The sequence below is a fragment of the Pholcus phalangioides genome, unplaced genomic scaffold (assembly GCF_987345545.1).
Source record: "Pholcus phalangioides strain wild (caught in Gottingen) unplaced genomic scaffold, Ppha-v1.0 ptg000006l_1, whole genome shotgun sequence".
Classification (NCBI taxonomy): Eukaryota; Metazoa; Arthropoda; class Arachnida; order Araneae; family Pholcidae; genus Pholcus; species Pholcus phalangioides.
The window spans coordinates 2,147,521-2,171,473 of NW_028301599.1; the positions used below are offsets into that span (position 1 = coordinate 2,147,521).

The 23,953-nt window shown below is 34.3% G+C and overlaps 1 protein-coding gene across 1 annotated transcript in view; it reads left to right on the plus strand.

Annotated features, from left to right (window-relative positions):
* Window positions 1–23,953, plus strand: part of LOC149085658 (nephrin-like) — a 198,015-nt gene that overhangs the window by 65,524 nt on the left and 108,538 nt on the right. Inside the window, exon 2 of the mRNA XM_089232459.1 lies at window positions 16,800–16,934. Coding sequence (XP_089088585.1) covers window positions 16,800–16,934 — 135 coding nt within the window. The remainder of the gene's footprint in view (window positions 1–16,799; window positions 16,935–23,953) is intronic.

Consider the following 23,953-nt stretch of genomic DNA (forward strand, 5'->3'; position numbering starts at 1 on the left):
TAGTGGAGAGCTATTTCGTCGAAATGGAAGGAGATTAAGCGGAGATAATTATGTATCGGCGGCGATCGAAAGGAATTATATTAAAACAAGCGCCATCCTATAATTAAGTGGGTCTCTCATAATACGAGTTCTTCTTTCAATTTTATTCCTCCATTGGGGATTATCCCGATGAAAAGGGAAGATGATGTGGGAAAGAAGAATGATGTTGTTCTCCCTCCATCGACCGGCGAAGGCATCAAATGCAAATTGGACCGAACTCGAGAACCTAAAGTTTAGCCAACCTCTTCCTTTTCCCCATGATGATAAAGGCTAGGCCTAAAGAAAAATGCAATTTGAATACTTTGAGCTGTAAGATTGCTTCAGGGAATCCTACACAACGCATTTTTGATATGTGGCTTTGATGTGGGAGCGGATTTCTTTCTTATTCTTTACTTCGAAAGCGCATCGTCTAATCTTCCTTTTCATATAATAATCTTTCCGAATACCTCATAAGTAGGTCTCATCAACGTAAACTAAACTGACTTCAAAAGGTGGATGATGATGAATTGATGGTTATGATCGTGTTGATCCATACACACATTCATATAGCTAATCCATCAATAGGTTCCTCTATGTTAAATGCTGGATTGTGAAGATATATCACCATGGGTTATAATGCTTGAAATTTTTGAATATTTGGGCTTTTCTTTTTGGATGAGTTTTTAGCAAAGAAGTGTCACGACCCCTAAAGTCAATTTTTCAAAAGTGACTTCGAAAAACACTTCACTGTAAATAAAATACAAAAAAAATTCGTTTCAATCCGTCAATTTTTCCTTCTGAAATCTAATAGAAAATAAGTGAATGATATAGTGTTAATGTGTTTAAAAAAAACAACTCCAAACACGTCTTTCCCCGATTGCAGATTTTGAGCTTGCCCGTAAGAAAAAAAAACTACATCAAAAATTCTCAAATTTTGTTGGAATAATGTACGACATGTGGTATATTTATACGGCGTATGTTAATAAAACGAACCTCGAACGCGTATATCTGCCCATTCGTCATAATTTTATGATTTTTAAAGAAAGTAAAAAAGGATTATTTGGAACTTGTGAATTCAATTCAAAAAAATGCATCTACATACTTTCTATCAATTTACTGAATCGGAGGTTAATTTTAAAAACACATGTTGAATGAATATTTCTGAAAAAAATCAGAATTTTTGGAGCAGTAGCTTTTTTTTAATATTGCGCGCTGCCAAAGTTCCGAAGTTCGATCTGAAAAAAAAAGAAAAAACGCTCAAGTTTGTTGCTTTAATACTTTTACATTGTGTGTGCCTCATACATTTACACACTTTTTACTTTAATTTTTTTTCATTTTTAAAAACTCAACTCAACGATTGACGATAAATTGTTTGCATTTGATTTGCAATTGAATGAAATATTTTTTAAAGTCATTTTTGCAGGCCTCAGAGAGGTCGTGACACCCCTTAACCACGGCCATGCCTTAACCTTATCTAAATTCAATATTTGATGAATAAAATGTGCGTGAATGAACATTCATTTTTTTTTTGCAATAATACAATTATTATTTTTAATCATAAGAAGTGATCAATATTGAATCTTTCCTCTTGAATTCTAGATAACTATTAGTTAAAACCTATAGATTTTATTGTGTGTGTTGTGAAATGAATATGTGTGAATGCGTAAACAGAAATACAATAAACACATTTGGATAAATCGGGAAGATATCCATAAGTACACATGAGACAACCATAATTTTCTATGGGCAGTATATTTATACTTCATCACAATTATCGGTTTATTTATTAGTCTTATTGGATTGTTGCATTTTTGATACAGTTTAGAATATATATCGGCATTCATATTCTTTGTGGGCATCTTTTTCAGCCACCTCGCTGGGCATCTGTTGTGGGCTTTGTATTTGTATTTGTTTGTGACTGATAGCTTTTGTTAAAGAATGCATGCACATCTAGGTTCTAAATGTGGGTTACAGCATGACGCAGAGTACTATGCACACATTGACACAGTACTCCCGATATGAACAATTATCATTATGAATAAATAACGTTAAATAAAGTTTAAAGCAATAAAGCTTTATCGGAATCGCAGTGCATCAAATAAATAACTGCAATTAATCTTTGAGTGCGTAATATTTGTATATGGCTAAATGTTAGCTGACTGTGGGACGTACGAAAGTTGAAGTACTAAATGTAAAGGTACAATATGATGGAGAATACTTAGTGCACATTACATATTACTAGCAAACACCCTACAACTTGCAGGTCAAATATGGAAGTTAGAAACTTGTACTGGGAGCAACATAAATGGGAAAAGGAGAAGAACGAAGGTATATATGGAATAATGAACATTATTAAATGTTCATTATTGAGAGACATTGCTCTCTCGATGTTAATTGAAAGAGCATTCCACAGCTAAATATCTGGTATTCTACTTCAAAGACCATTATGTGCATTACTTTCGACAGATATTACTGCAGTATGTTGCGTGTATGATCAATTGCTAAATCATTGTGTATTGTTTGAATATATGCAAAGGCTATGGATTCAATAATTCAATTATTTCGATTATATAACAGTGTTTTCATAATTAATTGAAATACTGTTACATTTAAATGCGCTTTTCATTATAATGTTATGAATATGTTCACGTAACACATTTATAGTAATGGATATTTACGAGTTTACAGCTGCTAATTCTGGAAAAGTTATAAAAGAGCAGATTTAGAATGCAGAGTACAATTTTAAAATACACAAGATGTCTGTGCTTTTTAGAAGAAAAAAATATCTACAGTTCCTGCCAAAAATAAGAAAAAAGCTTTCAGAAGATACAAATATGCAGCACACTAGTAAAAATTATATCACGATGAGTATTTTATCCAAGAGTATCAGGGCTGAGGAAAAAAATTTCCCAACATGTCCGGGGCATGTAGATAATTCTATTCTGCATGCATTTTCTTCGACCACATGCTCTACGCAGGACATAAAAAACATTTTTGTTTTTATTACATTTTTTCATCAACAATGTTGCAAGTTTTACTATACAAATGATTTAAATTTCACAGAAATGCTTCCAGTGGCAGTCAGGATGCAAATATGCAGTCAACGTATTCTTAGTTACTTCCCGAGTGAATGAACTATTTTAATATTTTCTATGATTCTGATATTTAGCATCCCTATGCGATCATGGGCTCTCACATACTGCTGCCGGGCTGTTCTGGAAAACGGAAAGCATCTATTCCGACGAAATAGTATACCCTAATGGTATTCATTGAAAAATAGAAAATACTTTTTAGTTTGCATAAAAATGTAAAAATGTATTTTTTCCAAACATTACATGCGTTACATGACATTTTCATGTAGTTTATAAAAATTCCGAAAGGGACAAAAAAACCTGCAGATCAATTCTAAGAATTGTGAAAAATATTTGTCGCAATTCTCTTCCACGGATAGAAGTATTGGAGAAAATATCTATCACAAAAATAAAGGGGTTTTGCTGCCACCTATCCCAATAAAAGTTAAAGTATCTGTTATCATTTCTAAGTGAAATTTTTTTTATTGTTGGTTTAAAACCGGTATGTAGCATGGAAATGAAATAAATGTGTATAGTTCTATACATAATTTATTTGTATAGTGCATAGTGGTATTTTTTATCAGGATTCGCCCTGGTCTTTCAGTCCCGTACTGCAAATCAGTACGATTGTATAAGCGAGGAGAATCGTAACCTGATTACTCCTTTGCCGACGCCAACCGCGTGGAAAATTATTATTGCCGTTTTGGCTAATTTTAGATTCTTTTATTGTTGGCCCCATTTTCCTCTTGAATTTTCGTAATTCTTTCAAAATTTCGATTCAAATGTTTTTATCACTATCGATATATTACTTATGCAAATAAATCAATATGTGTGTGAGTGCGATTTAGTATTTCTTAAAATAAGTAAATCCACTGATAATGATTTTCGGGCATGCAATCACATTAATCTTGGTATCCATATTTAAAGTTACATGCCTCTCCGAAGATTTAAAGTAAAACCCTTTAGTAGCTGGTTTTTAAACATTGTTCACTGTAGCCGTATGTCTAAACAGCTTCTCAATGAAGCTTTTCACAATGCACAGCATGCATGCACATGTAAAATAAATCTTACCTATACACTGTCATAACAGAAAAGCAAAATTTATTCGTGTGTGCCAGAAAATATTTCTGAAAGTATTCTTTCGTCTAAATATGCGTTTGTTCAAAATGTTTCGTGCTTATATTTAGGAGAGATACTTTCTCTGCAATGCATTTTGGAATAAAAAATATGGGTACAAAAAAGACTAATGTTTCTTCTTTAGATCTGATAAAAATTAAGAAAAAAACAGAAAAAAGATATGGAAATTCGGAGGGGAATATAAAAACAAGAAATTCTAACAATGCTAATGAGCTCTTGAAAAATTACAACGAGAAACTAAGAAAAATTATATGACAGATTATATATTCACGAAAAACCAAAAAAAACAAGAACATCAAAATAAACAAAGAATAATGATACAGCGAAACAAAAAAAAAAGAAGATATTTTTTGTTTAATACTTAAGAACCTAGAAGAAAATAATGAATTTATTAAAGAAAAGAAAAATAGTTTCCAGTTCAATCGTTTTCGGAATATGAAAATTGGCCAACGACAGAAATAAGAAATTATAACCGCGATCTAAAAACAACTATTTATCCAAATTACGCGATAAAAAATGAGTGGGCATAATTATCTAGGAAATAATAGTAATAATTCTAAATTATAAAAATTTTATTGATAAGCTGCTTCAATGCAGACACGTTCAGCAATGAGTTTCTCTAGTGATTATGTGAAAAGGTCTTTCTTTTAACTAATTAAGATAGAGAAAGGGCATGACAATTAGTCGTGCGAACGTCACTAATATGGTGAGTTACGACGCCTTCTATGTTCATCGGTCTCAGGTGAGAAAAAGGCGGTGTCTTCAAGGCTGAGGCTGTGGTTGGTGCTCAGTTTAAGCCTGTTAATAAGTGTCTGTTAAAATATTAATCAGTCTTCATAAAGTCTGATAAAGCTATATTTATATTATGCAAATGAAATTCCCAAAGAATGTTTAAACTGCTGAAAAATCGTTTTAAAAACCTCAAGCATATATTCTTCTATATATTTCGATATTATTCTCCATTATTTAGTACATATTTTGTAGGTACTAAATAAATGTTCATAAGATACTCACAAACCAATTTAAAACCCAAGGAAAAATTGCGATTCACTCTTTTTTTTCCTTGATGGAATTAACACAAATTCGAATCTCAATTTCTTTCTTAAATTTTAACTGTGAAGTGTGACACCATACAGGCTGTCCACTTGTCGTTCTTCGATTACGTACTAACTTGTAAATCTTTTTCACAGAGGAAGCTAAAAAAATAAAAGAGTTCAATTAAGTGAAAGGAAATGCCAGGGAACAATTAAAAAAAAATTAGAATACAGAAAGTAAAAGAAAACTATATTTCTCAAAAATCGCGATTTGAAAATTGAAAATTTTACATGATACTATGGTCCAATAAGCAGTACCGGTAAAAAAACATATTTTGAAATAAGTTCTTGCATTCACCTGCATCTTTGCAACGAATCATGCGTTTTCAGGTGACGAAAATCCAATGCTTTAACTCGGTCGGTTTTGGTCGTAGATGGATGTTTTTTTTTAGTTTCGCATTCTACTGCATGATCATAATTTCTACCAGTCTTAATTAATATGTGGTTCCCAACTTCGAGGCGCAAATGCGAGCCGATCTCCCCGTTAAAAAGTCTCGCCACAGAGAGCAACAGACCTACAAACAGTACAAATATTCAGTCACGACACATCACTCACTTCACTTCTGAGATATAGATGGCAGCACTGAAAAATCATACACAACACTTGATACGCACTCAGACTGTTAGGTACACACAATTACACTTCCGGCACAACTCACTAGGTAGAAAACTGCCTATGGCGATAGACCTGAGTTGTGCTCGGTTAAAAAAAAAAAGTCTTAATTAATATGGCTCAGTGACTATCAAATAAATAAATAAATATATATATATATATATATATATATATACATATTTATTTATTCTTTTTTTTTCGTGTGTGTTCTCTCAGTTTATGCGAAATGTTGAATCCATGTTCTATGCATCGGTTTTTTCCTTGTGCCCTTTTTTTTCTATCAATATTTTGTATACATGATTCAATATGTCTCTGTTTAGGTCTAATTTTGCTCATGCTGAGGTCTAATTCTCTTCATGCTAAGATCTAATTCTGTTCATATTAAGGTAACTGGAAGTTTCGTTCAAAGCTAATGGTTCATAAATCAGGTATTGAATAACGTTAATAGTGGCCACCCTGTACATTGCAATCTAATTCAACTTCCCTCTATATACCCAAGCATCTCATTTTCATCAATTGCAAACTGTTTCCTCTATGTAACATATTTGATGGCACTATGTTCCATCTACATAAATATTGAGTAGATATCAAATAATCTCGCAGAATTTTACCTGTTAAGCGCAATTTATTATGTAAACTTCGATAATTAATCCTCTTCTGGATGCGAAACCGATTATTGACATTATAGCGTATAGTCAAAAGATTCCATCACATCATCGGACACATAATTTCACTACGGGAAACGGCGAACGTTCCAGCTTATCGTATTCGATCATAGCGGCAGTCAATTAGTCAATGCCTCGTTTTAAAGGTGCTAACTAAGTCCTCTCCACCTTTTCCTCTCTCTTTCTCTCTCTCTCTCTCTACGGCAGAAATAAGCGTAGCCCCTGTTTATCAAGTTAATACAATTTGAGCATAACATAAACACACCGGCAACAGAATTCATTAACGTCCATTTGCGATTAATCCAGGCATGTTCATAATTCGCTATTGATGCAGACGAATGAATGTTGAGATACGCTACCTGGGTTTCCTCTGACAAACGGGTTCCGAGAACATAGTCAATAAACTCATGGCATGGTGAATTAATTGCATCCCGGGAAATTTGTATCGGTTATGCGTAATTAGCTGTGATATCCCCCCTGAGCTTATTCATTAGCCGCTGATGAGAGAAAAAAAATTATACTTTTTTTCGAAAAAAGATAAATGCTCGAGATGTATGATAGATCAGTGTTGTTTGTTTCTTATTCAAGTATAGCGGAGTCATTAATATAAAAAAAAATAAGTTAAGGAGTAAAACACAAAGCACTGTGTTCTTAAAGGTAAAAATGTCCAATACGTGTGTTCATGCATTTCAAAAGAATCCACCTAAATAAACCTGAATCTTCAATCATATAATACCGTAAGCTCTTTTTTGTTACCAAGGAAAAATTAAACAACTTCATGCATTCATTGAACATAAATAAACAAATCTTCTCTTTAAATATGTTACCGAATGACAGTAATTTCGTAAAGAATGAAATTTTGTCTCGATAATTTTAAGATTCGTATTTTTTTGTGAAATAAACCTTTGATGAATGTGTGCGGAGCGTTGTTCCAAAAATCAGTAGTTGAAAGTCTTTCAGTACATGTGTTTGTAGATGGTAGCCCTAAAACACAATTCACACACAACACTATATATGCATACTCAGACTGTTAGATACACACACTCATACTTCCAGCACAACTCGCTAAGTTGTAAATTGCCCATGACGATAGACCTGATTTGCGCTCGGTTTGCAAAAAAGAAAGCAAGTACATGCGTGTAGTGGTCTGAGTTAACTGAACTCCATTTCCCGGCCTTAGTGTGCAATCATTAACCTCATCAGCTCATCTCGTCTAGAGTTCATACGACCCTCTGAAAAGAATTTACTTTATTCACCGTTATTATCTTAATACCGTGGTTCCCAGAGTGATGGTAATGACCCACTTGCGGGATGTGAGTTACGTTAATGATTTGTCGTGAGAGAATATACTAAATAAAACTGATGGAAAATGCCTAAACTAAATGGCTGCCCTAATTAATAATTGCATTGAAAGGGATGAATTTCCCGAATTTCCAAAATCAGCTATAGTTGTTCGTTCCTATTTTTTAAAAATGTTAATCAGAATAACCTCAGCAACTACAGGCCTATCTCAATATTGTCACATACCTCGAAAATAATTGAAACGCTTATTAAAACTAGGATTTGCTCATTTTTCATTAACAATAATTTATTCTCCAATAGAAAGCATGGTTTCTACCTGATAGTAATACTGAATCTGCTCTTTTAAATTTTTCTGAGTATGTCTACAAGAATATTAAATAATCTAGAAAAACAATAGGCATCTTTCTTGACATAAGATAATCATTTGACTGCGGGAATCATAAAATCTTGCTTTCGAAACTGTATTCCTGTGGAATTAGAGGAAATACTTTCAATTTTATTCAATCTTATCTCACTGAGAACTCAAAAAGTTAAATGCAATAATTACTCAAGTAAGGCCATGAAGATAATCAAAGGAGTCCCACAAGGATCTAATTTATTACCATTATATTATTTATAATTTTTATCAATGATCTCTATAATTCAAATATCAAGGGTAAAATCATCACGTTCGCAGATGATACTGTAATTCCTTATTCAGGGGATGACTACCTAACACTTATCAACAACATAAATACCGATCTGTTAACAGTCCGTAATTAGTTTATTGCTAATGATCCCCATACCAATATTTCCAAAATTAAATCTATCAAACTTTCTTTGCAAAATATTTCACCTATTGCCTATGGCATAATTTCTGCATGAACCAATTCGTACTAGTAATAATTCATGTAATCGTTAACGTCTAGAACAAATACCCTCCATAAAATACCTAGGTATTTGTATTTTTCAAAATCTAAAATGGATAGCTCATTGTAATCACTTAAAATCAAAACTTCGCTTCATTTTATACAAATTCTACAACCCGAAACCATATGTAAACCCATCCCTTTCTTGTTAAACTATTATTATCCAATGTTTCATTCCCACTTACTTTATGGTCTGCCACTCTGGGGAAGTGATTATGTCACCACTATTGCTCCCATTATTTCTTTAAAAAAAGTTATTACAATTTTAGCTAGCAATTACATCACTCCAACAAATGAACTTTTTATTCAATTAAACATTTTTCCCTTAAGACATATATAACTGTTACAGATCCATACTTATTATTTACAAAAAAAAAATCAATCCTCTTTCCCCTTCTGAAGTCATCAAGAACATTCAATAGACACAATTTTATTTACTCGATGCCGTTAGTGCATAAAACTATTCTAAAAAAATTAGATTTCTCATTCCAAAATTTTTTGATAGCCTTCCAAATGATCTCATACATTCCCCCCCCCCCTCATTTTCTATTTTCAAAAAAAAATCTCAAACGAAACTTACTACAAATTGTCAATAATGAAAATTACTTTTCATTTCATCCTCAGATTCACAATCACTCGTTGTTGTCTGTTTTACTGTGTCTTTTGTTGAGTTACTGTTATTTTTCACCTCCTCCGCGGTCGAATTTTTAATTAAAATACCCTTGCTGTCAACTCTGCTCTGCCAGTCCAATTCCTACGTAATTGTATGTTGATTTATAGATGTTTTTTTATAATCACTAAAGCACTCCCTTGTGACCGTTGCATTATTCCATTATAAGCGGAAAAACCTCCTATTTTCGTGACCCGATTTTGCTAAAAAGTTGTTCCTTATACATATTAAATTACGGTATATAATAACGCATTAGAAGCCTACATAAAATTTACCGAATATACTTTTAAGAAAATTTTCATTCAATCAAATGTGCTTTCGCGCACTTTTATGGGAAAACAATTAATAAATTTGTTTATTTGTTCTGAATCCAAATACAACATTTATTTATTGAAAATCCAAGAGAATCACTATCCTCATTCCCTATTTTTTTAAATGGTGAAGTGATTCTCCGCATTATTTTTTTACTACATGCGCGTAACGTAAAGATAGGTCTTTCCTGCTTTTTTATTTATACATTTCTTCGAAATTTTCTAGCGAAGTAACAGCCCCGAGTTCATACGTTTGTGGCCAGAGGCGTATGTAGGGGAGAAAAGAGGCGGGGGGGGGGGCAGCCAAGACAATCGAAATTTAAAAATGTTTTGAAATATCGTCGTAAAAAAAATTAAAATATTTATATATATATACTGTATGCTATTTTTATCCATCTCTGTTAATTTGAAATGCTTTTGGAAGGGTTGTGGCTCAAAGTTTCTCTGAGGGCGGAATTAAACCACAAAAGTATGATAAAAGTTTTTATAAAACTTTAAAAATGCAGCCAAAAAAGGCTACCGGTTGCACTTATGCGAATATAACCGGTACGATTATTGTTTGCATTTTTCAAGTGTAATAAAATACCTTTTATCAAACTTTTATAGTGTAATTGCGAACTGAGAGAAAGTCCTTGTACTCCCCAAACCCAATGTGCCCTCTCTAAAGGTCAATTTTGCATACGCCAATACTCGTGAACAGGGTGCAGGGTATTGTAATGTGGTAGGCCTTCTGATGTGCACCTTGGGTAACGCAAATCTACCACCAGTCATTGTACCATTTCATTACTGCTTGGCGCAGCGTAATCTGTCCTTGCACTAATAAAAAACAAACTCCAATACATTCCATAGGTGCATATGTACGCACAAATAGTTGATAAATATATGTATCCCGCGGAAAAATGATATTTCTTTTTGGTGAGGTGCTGTTGTGCACTCTCTAAAAACAAAATGCAATCGATCGCCTTTGCTATTGCTGTTCGACCCCTCATTTTATGATCAAAAATCCATAAATGAATTTCGAATCACCCTTTATTTACAAGTGAGAAACATTAACTAACTATAACCCTCTTCGCCAACTATCGCGCAAAGCTGTTAAAAGTTCTTCGATTAAAATGAGTGACCAGATGTTGATTAATGTGCCGCATTAAAAAACAATATAACATGGTATTAGTTAATATTTTATTAGCAATAATACCAATTGAGCTATCAAATTTGTTTCGAAATTCTAACAATAGTTATTTGTGCAGGGTAAAATAACATTGGTAAAACTTGCAAAGTATAGCTATCTACAGCCTTCTGAGATTGTAATAAAAAAATATCAAGACCAGAAAGGGGTGCAAAACCATTGAGAATCTTTCAACTCAGCTTTGGGTAGCTACACTTTACAACTTTTACTATCGTTGCTTTACAACACACAAATAACAACTGTTAAACTTTCGAGGCAAATTTGAGAATTTAACTAATATCATTGCTTATAAAATATTAGCTAATATATCTTATTGCTTTTTATGAGGCACATTAATCATAATCTCGTCGCTAGTTTCAATCGAAGCATCACAACAGTCGTATCTGATAGGTGGCAGAAGGGGTCCTACATGGTTTGTGTGTCTCACACGCAATATAATACTACGTATATTATATAATTGTTTTTAGTATTTTCTAGAAAGCATATTTTTCCTGATGTAATTTTATTTTTACCTGTTTATTGGTTATCGAGAATATATTACTTAGCACCATTTTTTCATGGTGGTAAAGCTTACAAAATATGAATGTTTAGAGTCTAAAGAATGCTTCCGTGTGCACGGAGTTTTTTTGTGCTGCGCAGAATTTTTCTTCTTTTTAAAACAGTATGATATTTTTTCATTCTACACAGATATCGAAATTCTGTGAACAGGGAAACAGGTTTGTGCGAGTGAAATAAAAGGCACTGTTCCCCCATCTGAAATTTAAAAAAAAAGTTAAAAGGCACATTTCGTGTAAGAATAGAATTTTCCGTTGAAAGTTTGACTGTATTTTCTGCATTTCTCAGTGTTCAAACATCTCCCCCACCTGGCATATTAAAGAAAATTTCCCGCTGACACTCTGATTTCATTTTCAATTGGTGTTCTAAAATCTGTCTCCTACTCGTTGCGGAACTACATCATATCCAATAACGAATTAAAGAGCAGGATATGTAAAAAAAGAAAGATATTGTCAAAAACAAGAAGAAAAACCTACGATTACTTCAACATTCATGAGATAAGGGTAAAGAAATAAATCCGTGGCAATTATAAGGAAAGAATAATAAATAAATGAAAGAAAATATTTCCCCTTTACACATGAATATGGAATTACGAAACATTTAAAATTCATTTGTAAAGAGATTAGACAGGGATAATGCTCAGGGAAGATTCATCTTAGCATTCAGAAAAAAAATTATATAGAGTTTTATTCAATAACGAACGGGCTGTCGATATGTCCTCAGGTGGTCATTGTGGTAAATGCGATATCGATTCTTTGGAATTCTATGTATTCACATCTCTATAAGAGCCCTATAATTCCTCCTACGACCTCTAAAGCCTCCCATTGTCCTTAACCAATCAAAACTGGTGCCCCTTCGTCGAAACAGTAGATTGACAGTCACAAATAGCTCACAGTCAGTTCTGTCAATTCTTTTGAAGACGTTAAGACTTCAATCACGTCTCTTTTATATATTTACAGCAGTATCAAACACATAAACTTTTGACTATGTCGAGTTTTTCACTTTGAAAGACACTTTTATGGAAATAATTCATTTGTGATTCATATAAAAATGAAATACACACAATATATATTATTTTAGTGTCCACAAAGAAATGATAGATAGACTGTGATATTGTCGCCTGTTCTGAAATATTTTATACGTGTCCAGACATTTTTTCCCACCAACCTATTCAAGAAAGTCTCTCACAGACATTCACAATTGGTTTTCTGAAATCTGTAGTCTACTCGTTCCAGTTCCAACATGGCCAATGCGTGACCAATAATGAATAAAAGAGCAGAATACGGAAAAGAAGGAAAGAAATGTTATCGCAAAACAACCTACAGATTACTTTAACATTCGTGAAATAAGGGTAAAGAAATAAATCCGTAAGGAACATTAAAATAAGAATAAAGAAAAACGGAAGAAAAATCCCCTTGACAGATGAATATGAAATTACGAAATTTAAAATTCATTTCTAAACAGATTAGACAAGGAAAACGCTCACAGAGAAGATTCAACTTAACATTCAGAAAAATTTAAATTAATTTTTAACGACGTCAAGAGAGAGGTTAGATTCCGCAATTCCACATTCTGATGTTTCTTTATTCCACTAAATTCTTTTGAGAGTTCTTTCTTAATATATTTTTTTTCTGTCTTACAAAACATCTCTGGTAAGAGATTATGATATGTTCTCCTTTTCATTTTTATTTCGCCGGACTACATACACCTTCTAATAAGAAATGAATTACATGGTTAGGAAAGAAAGATAAAAAAATTAATTTTGGTTCTGTATTTTTAATTACTAGCGAGAGTTGACCGAATCAAATTAAGAATATGAATTTAGTGAGAGGTTTTCGTAATTAAAATCCGTTCTTGCCCGTAGTTATTAACTCTTTTGCTTCTTTGTGTCAACAGATTACAACCAGAAAGTTGAAAATATTAAAAATAATAATAGTTATAAAAAAAAAATATATATATGCATATGTATGTACAGAACGGAAAATAAGAAACTTTGAACTAAGAGTTTAAAAGTGTTTCAACGGTTACGAAACTTAAGACAATATTTGATTAAGACTTTATGTTAATAATAAAAGTTTTCGGAATTTAAATTTTTTTAGATGACTATGTCTACACTAAAAGAGACGAGACAGTCTTTTCTTGTGTTAACAAGTTGGAAGATTGTGTGAAATGTAATTTTCCATGTAACACCGTATATAAAACAAATTGTTGCAAGAGAATTTCGCAGCATTATACTTGTAACAAGAATTCATTTTGATTTGATAAAAATGTTTGGATTCGTAATGTTTGGTGCCATTAAGGGAAAAGAACTATAATATATTACTGGCAGTGTTTCTTTCTCTTTGCGCATTGAAGAAAAAAAAATTCAGTCTTAACATAATGACACCTGACTTTTGCCGAAAAAAATGTAAAATTAAAGTTGAAATTGCTGCTGACATTTTTAAGAGTTTCTGATTGGTTTACCACCTGTAACACTATATATAATATGATTAAAATAGGTCAGTTTGCTAATTGGCTGGAAATTTTGCGTATTCACCAATTTCGCTTTAAATTGACTAGCCAATGTCCGATCTTCTTGATTTCGGGTGTTGAAGAGCCAATTCGCGAATTATGACGGAGTGATCAGGAAAAACCAGAAGAAAAAATACATGGTGTTATATTTATTTGTTATCATCACTTGTTGCAACAAGGTGAATGAACTTCTGTGACATTTTGAATTGCGCAGCAAACCAGAAAGGCAGATGTGCCGTCTTACATCAGCAAATCGAATTATGGCCAGGGATATTCAGCTACTTTGTGAATATTAGTGTGTGTGTGTATATTTATTTATTTATTTATTTTTATTTCACAATAAGGTTCTCATTTCTTTTTTTTTGTACCCTGTGTATATAATATGGCAAGTGTAAGATAACAGATGAGATGGCATGGGGGGGGGGGGTTAATTGCTTTTAAAACATACCTCCATCCTAATATGTGTACATTCATCTTAACTTAACCCCGAAACTTCTCCAACTCCTAATCCCATCTCGTCTGTAATCACCACAAAATTTGTTAATCGCGACAGTATCCAATTGTCCGGGGAAAATATGTTGTAAAAAAGTTTGTATGTTGTTTTTTTTTGACACTAAATAAAGTGTTCCAGACTCTGCCACGAAGCTACGCTGGAAGAGATCTCAGCAACGGGATAAGTCCAGTGGCAAAGCTCTGGCGTTCATTCATTCAGCCACTTTGCGAAATGGCCGATCAAAGTAGAAAAAAAATCCTAGTCATTTCTGGTAATCAGACTTTGACCGCACCTCTTGGCCAATACGCGAAATAGCCAGCCAATTCGCAAATTCACCGTACATACATACAGAAAAAAAGTTTTCCACATTCTCTTTTCAATATGTCCACGTGTTTAATCTCTTTACATACAAGCAGCTGGCGATAAATTTGAATGATCTGTATTAGACGTATAGCCAATGAATGTTGTAGTCTTGTTTCACGCAAAAAAAAGGAAGAAAGTGTAAGAAAGAAAAAAAAGAAAGAAGGGTGGGAAGAGAGGAGCATCACAGAGATAATTGCTATAAGTATTAGTACAGTGACTTGCTTTTTCGCCCCCAGCTACAAATTTATTTTGTACTTTTTTTTTACTTGTTTCCTTCCTCACTTCAATGTGCAGTATATAATAGGAGGATTACATTATTGGAGAGTGGGTTGTTGCCGTGGTAAAGAAGACTCACACAACTCTGTTTCATATAGTTATAGTAACCCTGGTGAGCCCAGACACTGATTTATCACCCCCTATTTTCCACTATTGGAAATTTTTCAGCAACAGATATTCTAGCGATACTTGGCAACTTCATTCATATTTTTGATTAAACAATTGGAACTTTAATTTAATTAACTTTGGCAATTTTTTGCTGAAAATTGGTAATGTGCTGCATGGATTCCAATTTTCTGTATTTTAATGAATGGAATATGGTAAGCTGTTTTACTGGAAATAACTTTCTACAGGAATACTTTTCGTGGGCCGGTTGTTGCACCTCTGCTGGCCGCATTTGTCACGAGCCCCGGAGGACGTGCACTTGTAATGCAAAGGATAATCTTGGCATCAATGTTTTGTTACTTTGGTAAGACTGTTCCGACCCAGATATCATTTACAGCCTGCATAATATTTATATTCCACATGTTTGTGACTGACAGAACGGTTATAATCGAATCGAAGCCATAGCATATTTTATGTAAATTATAGATAGTTCTTTGTAATTCGTTTCGGATTGCTTTATTGTGCATAAAAAGTATGGTTTTCTTTTATTTTGTCTTGGCTGATGAAAGGGAATTATCTCACGGATCGTGAGAACGGAAGTTTACCCACATGACCTCACTTGGGAAATCTTAGGTGGATGAAGTCCACTTTTACTCTGAAGGAGTCAGATATTGCCCCTGGACGTGAAGTAAAGCCCATTCACCACGCTGGCTAGAAGCCCCGCTCCGGGAGCATTATCTGTCGGGGGGGGGGGGATTCTGGATGAGTATTTCGAGGTGTTATAAGATGCAAAAACTAATACTCGACCCGAACTGCGATGTCCCTCATAATGTTGTCCGTGTCTATGCTTTATATTGTGAAATAGTTGTGTTCCGGATAATGTGTGTCTCTCACAAGCACTTGGAAGGGCAAACCACGACGCAGTTTTATGGAAAACACAATTTATTTCACAGCTATGTACACGTATTCACAAGCAGCGATTTCGACCGGGAAATAAGGCATTTATTTGTATTAAATAGTTTATAGGTATTAAATAGTATTATTACAGTATAGTCTACAAATGTATATGTAAAGGTATAATATATATATATAAGACCATGTTCCAACTAAAATTCTACAAACTGCTCTTACTTCTGGTCTGTTAGTGGCGCCACTTATATAGGGAAATAAATCTTCCAGGAAAATCTCGACGATTCGCGCGTTATCTTCACACTTCTCTTGATACAATGACATCCTATATCATCTCACTTGCCAAGTTTGTCGTCGTCAGATTGGCGACATTCACAGAGAAATGGGTTAATGATTATTTACAGGCAAAAATGACGTAATACACGGTAATAATATTAGTATTTACATAATTTTTGTAACAGTCGTTATAGCAAGGCTCACCGATGACACTAAGTACAGAGCAAAAATTGGGGTATCGTTATAATATTTTGTTTTCTTATCTTATCTATTGTGATTATGTATCGAAGTAGTCTAATAAACAAATGTAATAATGCTAATTGTTTTTCTCCACAGGTGTTTGGGCTCAGCAATACTTCAGAGTGAAGCCGCACGACACGTCAGTAGTAGAGAACCGAACAGCTGAATTGCACTGCCACGTTGGTAACCGCGTAGGCAAAGTCCAGTGGAGCAAAGACGGTTTGCTTCTTGGTGAGTTTTAGTATAGAATAAATATTTGTCGCAATCACAGTCCAAAAATACACTACTACGACTACTACTAAACAGTACTTGGACATCCTGTACATACGTTCTTCTACGGAATTTCTAACGAATCGGTACATGCCGGTGTGAGTGTGTGTATGGCGTCTAACGCATTTATGTTGTCAGCATTGTGTCTGTCACCTGCCTTCCGTATTTTGAAGTGAAGATAGCAAATGCTTGTATTTTCGTGTTGGGTATCCAAGTTTTACGTGCTCTCTAATGAGAGAATCGTTTTAAATGGGAGAAAGACTTGCATTCACACGCTTTGAAGTTGAAAAACTGCATAAAACAATCTTCAGCCGACCACCACTATGTCACCTAGATTTCCAACCTGGATCCTCATGATGAAAGCACGGGAAGCACCACGCCCACACGACATAGTGAAAATTCATGAAATTATTTTCCTCACGGTCCATATATAACGTACATATATACCGAGTTTCAACGGAATACGTGCACCGAAATGAACGTTCTATACATAATATAGGGTGGGGGGGGGGGGGGTCGAAAAAAAATGATTTTTTTTTAATTTTCGAATCTCTAAAGTGTGGAAAAGTTGCCTCCTTTAATAAGAAGAAAAACGACGCAAAAATTTTTTAAAATCGGTTTATATTTTCCGGTTCGAAAAATCTGACATTTTTCTTAAATTTTTTAATATTACTTAAAATTCTACGATCGGCACGGCAAATTCTATTCTGTTTATTTTATGGTTCAATAAAATGAAGCGAGAGTTAAAACATCATAATATTTCGATGTCTATTGGTCGCGCAACGTGCTTGAAAAACAGGGATTATTCAAATTTCAGCAAGTTTCATTGTGCAGCTTTTCGTCCGTCAAAACAAACCATTCATCGCTAGGAGGTGGCTGCACGTCGAATTCTATCCACACTACCCAATCAACCATCCGAAGTAGGCGTGTATGCGTAATTTACATTATATTTTAAAATTAGTTATCAAAATTGAGTAGGACTTTTTAAAGGAATTTTGTAGGATTTGGGGATTTACGGTTTCTTCTACTGTTTCTTTTCCAAGTGTATGTGTTTGAAGTTTGACTTTTGGGAGAAATCAGGCACATGACTGAGTTTTATAACAGCTTAGATCTGAGATGGCTATACCTAGCTTCACGTCTACATACTCTACTTGAGGCCTCGGTAACAAGTTAGGCACACGTAGAACTACACGTGGGAAGACCACTACAGTGGATCGTGTATCTACTCCGTTTCAACAAACGTCTCAGCATACAGATGGTGCAATGAATCAATGAACGCCAGGACTCTGTCATCGAACTTATCCCGTTGCCGAGATCTCTTCTAGAGTCTGGAACAATGTGTGGGTACTTGACAGTCTTAGCCGTATATGTAGTGTTGTGCGGCAATTTGAAACCTTGATCCTCATGTTGAGAGTGAGGAAAGCACGATGCCACACGACCACGTAGTCAAAATTCGTGAACTTATTTTCCCCACGGTCCATATAAGGTACATATATATACCGAGTTTCAACGGAATACGTGCACCAGAAGAAGCGTTTACATTGTCTGAAAAGCGTCAGTTTAAAATAAAACCGTTTTGAGTAGTGTCATTAAAGAGTACTATTACTATATTTAACCTCACATGAAGCTCGTAGACATTCCTCCGTGAAATTTTTAAGGAATCGGTACATGCCGGAATGTGTGTTCTGAATGTATGGTCTTTTCCTAAGATATTTATGTGGGCATAGTCGTTCTTGTTTCCTGTTATTGTTGCAACCTGTCTTACAGGAAAGATGTTCATTCTTGAATTTTCATGTCATGAGAGCATCGTGCTAGAGGTCTGAATGCGCTCTACGGTGAGATTGTTTTTTCCAATGGGAGTCCAACGGTAAAATGCGACAAATATTATTTTTTTTTTTTTTGCATCATATGTTCTATAAAAAGTGGGGTGGATGAGTTCTGGAGGTATTGGACTTTCGTTAAGAACGAGCTCTGGTGAGCGTTGCTACTTTTCCTCACATTAGAAGTTCCGTGACGGATATTAACGGTGGTATGGACTCTCGGTCTGATTTTTAAAGTTCAAGTTAAAAATTGGTACGACATACAGATGTCAGCACTAACAAGAACACGAAGCACCCACGACTCAGACAACGTCAACACTTTAGGGAAATACATGCTCAACCCATTGCTCGCTGGCAAAATCTGGCCCTTTGAGTCATCTCGTGTGGCCTGCGACCTCAAACCTATTCTTTTTAATGAACTAAGCGGCACATTTCCAGTTTACTCAAGTGGCCGGCGTTGCAATTTCACTTCCCTTAAGCAACCCGTGGCGCATTAATGATAATTTAGCTCACCCACTTACTGAATACTTGAAGGAACCGCGACAGTGTTCTAGATCACTCAAGTGACTCGCGACAATTACAGATTCCCTAAGTGACCTGCGCCAAAATTTATACACCACCTTAGTCACCCACGTCACATTTACAGATTACTTAAGTGATTATTTACAGGCCCTGGTTATCGGCACTGTACCAACTCACTTAAATGGTCCGTGGCACGTTTTCCAACGAATGAAGTGGTCCGCATTCTCCGAAAGGTTGAGCACCCTTGCTTTAGTCTCACATATACTCAACACACAGACACACATTCCGGAATTTACGAATTCGTTCAAAATTCCGCAGAATAACGAGACACATACAGTTAAGTAGCCATAGTACAGAAATGAATGGGAACAGATGGAAACGTTTTTTTTTAAAAAAACATTACACGCATTCCAGAAAATGATTGCCTTTATGTTAGAAGCACAACAATTTCCTTCCTATCATACACAAGTTTATCAGCAATCACTCGCAGGAAAGCTTATGAGGTGCATGTGCGGTATATCAGTTGTAGTACAGAATCGGGAATAAAAATGTATAAAAAGACATTTCAAATTAAATTTAAAAGTAAAAAAAAGCCAATAAATGACAATGAAATAAATGATAAAATCGAAAGTACTACTGTGTAATCCTCACTCACCTCGTTATCCAATGCTCATTTTTTCGATATTTTTTTCCTCTTCTGCCTAAAAAACGAAGCAAATCATCTCGTTTGACCGTAAAAGTTACAACTACAGCCCTAATTAGCGCTAATGAGAACCCCTTATCGGTTTTTATCGGTAATTATTATTCCATTACCGCGCATTGATCTTATTAATGAATTGTCTCTAGACTAGAGTACACCGCGATCCTTTCTACTCCGGTTCATATTTACGGCGTTATGAATCTGTCCGAAAAAGTATAATTTCGAATTTAAATTGGATTTTCGTCGAATAAAAACGTCGAATTCTTACCGAGTCGGTGAATTAATGCATCGACCGTCGTCTTTTCGAATTTAATGAATTTTAATATTTTCTAGAAGTATTACGAGTTTGTTTCCCTAGAAAATATTTTAACTGTTTTCTAGCTATTGTAATAAGTTAATAAATAGGGCTCGGATTTATATGACCTAAATATATTCACAAAAACTACTCTGCAAAAAGGTACTTTTTTTTAAATTTTGATGAAAACTACCAGATGAAGCAATATTTGAAGACTTGTCGTAAAGCAGACTCTAGTTTCTGCAATTTCGTTGATTATTTTTCAAGATCAATCACAATTGTTCTGCACATTAAATCGGTTTTGTGTTGGAGAACTTTTAACATATTAATATAATAAAAAACTGGTACACCATCCATCCTCTTTTAAATTGAACACAACTCCAGTCTACCGGCATTCCGCAATTTACTACCGATTCACCCTAATTCCAGAGGTAAGTAAGTTATGCCGAAAGTGCGTGTTTGTTCGAAACCTAATAGGATAACTGAATATACCTAACTATGTGCGTGCGTTAGTGCTGCCATCTGTATTTCCAATTGTGAATGATGTGCAGTCCTTGAATAATGCTACACTTGAAATCATGGCCGCAACTAAGGGAGGGCAGGGAGAGGATCTGATGTCTATATAGGCCACCCCATTGGCCCGTCTGTTAAGAGCGGTAGAACGGCGAACGTGCCGCGGAACCGCCGAAAAACGTTTTATTCAGGTCAGGTCAGGTCATCTGATGTCTCTTCACATATTGATCATGCAATAAATAAATCCAATGGAATTATGGGTATGCTCAATCCCATCACATTTCCACAGGCAAAACTTTCACTAAAGAACGAAATCATTCTTTTCAAATCTATAATATGGCCTACATTACTCTATGCTTCACCAGCTTGGGCGCATGCCTGCAAAATGAACATGAAAAATTACAGACCACACAGAACAAAACACTAAGAAAATTTATTGGAGCCCCATGGTTTGTTTGTGGAATTAACATCAGACAAGACTTGTATATACCTCACATCTTCACATACATAAAGAAGTTAAACAATGATCAATTCGAGATCGAATGTTTAATTCTCAATTTGAACATCTGAAGGAAATTGTTGATTATGACACTGGTTGCTTGAGGAAGTATAGGGGGCTCAAACAAATTGGGCACCTTGCATAGGAAAACTTGTAAAGGTGTTTTCCTCTACAAATCTCATTGTATACATACTATTGATACGTAAATTCTCTTCTTCAATTGTATATACTCACATTACTTGCATATTTTGTATTTTTTCACTTTTCGACATTTATTCGTATTATTCGCATATCTATCCGAATTGCTTCATTTGACTTTCGTATGTTCACATATTTTTTCCCAATTGAATATGCAATTGGACATTGGATTTTGACCTGTATATAACGTACATGTGGGGGGGGGGGAGAGCATGAAGTCTCTTTTTGAATTGGATTTGTTTAATCTACATAATTTTTGCTAATATATATCCCCTGTAATTTTTGATGCACTGAGTTGAAACAGAACTTTGTTACCTATATTGCATTTTTGCAGGGGTTTTTGCTTCACGACCCCATGTGATGTCCCCCCCCCCATTCCACTTCGAACAGATGTTGCTAGCTGAATATTGTGTGACCTGCTTCTGTGGACTGTGGCGACTTTTACCTGCTTATCGCCGGATCATGACTCTCGACCAAATTTGACCAGTTCTTTTTTACATTCATTACACATACATGCAAACATATATGTAAACAAACATTACCACTTTTTCTTCTTCACAGGCCTACTTGGCCAGTTGTTATGCCGGCAGTTGGCCCTCTCGGGCTAGGAATCGGCTCAAAATTTAATTCTGGTCTGGTGTCTTGTTCGCTGGAAAAGGGAAGGACGCCAAGTTTTTGATTTTGTTCGATAAAAATAACGGGGAGCGGTTGCGGCCATGGTTGTAGTATCTTTTGCGAAACTTTTCAACGTGGGGAGATCGGCTCATATTTACGACTGAAGTTGGAAAACGACATACGTCCCGTAAACCACGATGGTCTGCATCTTAAAAATTCCAAAGTGGTACTCCATCCAAAGTAATCTTGATTGTGGCACAGCTTGATGTGCAGCTTGTGGCACAGCAAAGGTTGGCCACCCCAGTAAAAGAGCTTTGGTGGCAAAAAGTCTGCCCCTCCTGACAAAAATTCATGTGTTTAGGAATGATGTAAAATATATTGAACATGATTTTCGTGTTTGAATTTTTTCGTGTTCGTTCTTGGCGTGCCATTCTGTAAAATTGCAAAATTATCCTTCGGACCCTTCTTATTTATTTAAATAATTATAAAATTACTTGTTTCAACCAGTCTGAAATAGTTTCTCTCATTGATTCTGAAATAATTTTCCTCTCATTTATCCTGAAATCATTTTCCTCATTTATCCTGAAATCATTTTCCTCATTTATCGTGAAATCATTTTCCTCATTTATCCTGAAATCATTTTTCTTATTAATTCTGGAATGGATTTTCCTTCGGGAACAAAAAAGTGGCTATTGGGAACGCAAAATGTTCTTATTTATGTTTTAATAATCACAAAAATTCATTGTAAGTAAGTGCATATTAAATCTCTAAACGTCTAAACAAATGCTCCCAGATTGAAATTTTGGGTGATAAAAAAAATAAATAAATAATCTATTGCTTGAAAATTCCTAAAATGTTAAAGATCTCTCAAATATGCTTGAAAATATGACCAATAACTCGAAAATGCCTGAAATATGACTGTTCATAAAAAAATATCGCATGTCATAGAAATCCGAGCCCTATTAATAACTATCCTGTCACAAATTCTCAATAAGTATCTTATGGTATGTCATGGGTTATGCCAGAATAAATAAATTGTACAGAAATTGAGATGCATTTTTATTGCAGAATAAACTTTAATGGAAGCACTAGGGATCTTCAACCTCGCAGACGTTGGGTTTTTATAAAATATAAAATATTTTTCTCAAAATAATTCTGAAAATATTTCTTGCATTAATTCCAAAAATATATCTTCCAATAATTCTGAAAATATTTCTTGTAATAATTTTGAAATTATTTCTTTCAATAACTTTGATGATATATGATATAACATTGATTTTATAATTCTGGAAATATTTTTCATTAACTAGTGATTTTCATGAATTGCGAAGAGCTTTTTTCTAGCACTTAGGAAGCATTTACTATTCTGAACTATTTATATACTACTATTACACAATTCTGAAATTAATTAATCTAATAAATATAAAATTATTTCTCTCTTTAACTCTGAAATTATTTATTTAAATAATTCTAAAATTACTTGTTTCAACAATTCTGAAATAGTTTCTCTCATTGATTCTGAAATCATTTTCCTCATTTTTTCTGAAATCATTTTCCTCATTTCTTCTGAAACCATTTTCCTCATTTCTTCTGAAATCATTTTCCTCATTTATTCTGAAATCATTTTCCTCATTAAACCTGAACTAATTTTTCTTATGAATTCTGGAATGATTCCTCGCATTAATTCCAAAATGATTTCTCTCACTAATTCTGAGTTATTTGATTAAAGTAGTTTTAAAATTACTTCTTGTACCCGATTCTGGAAAACATTTTTCCTTTGATGTCTTTTTCCCAGCATTTCTATAAATTCTGTAACAA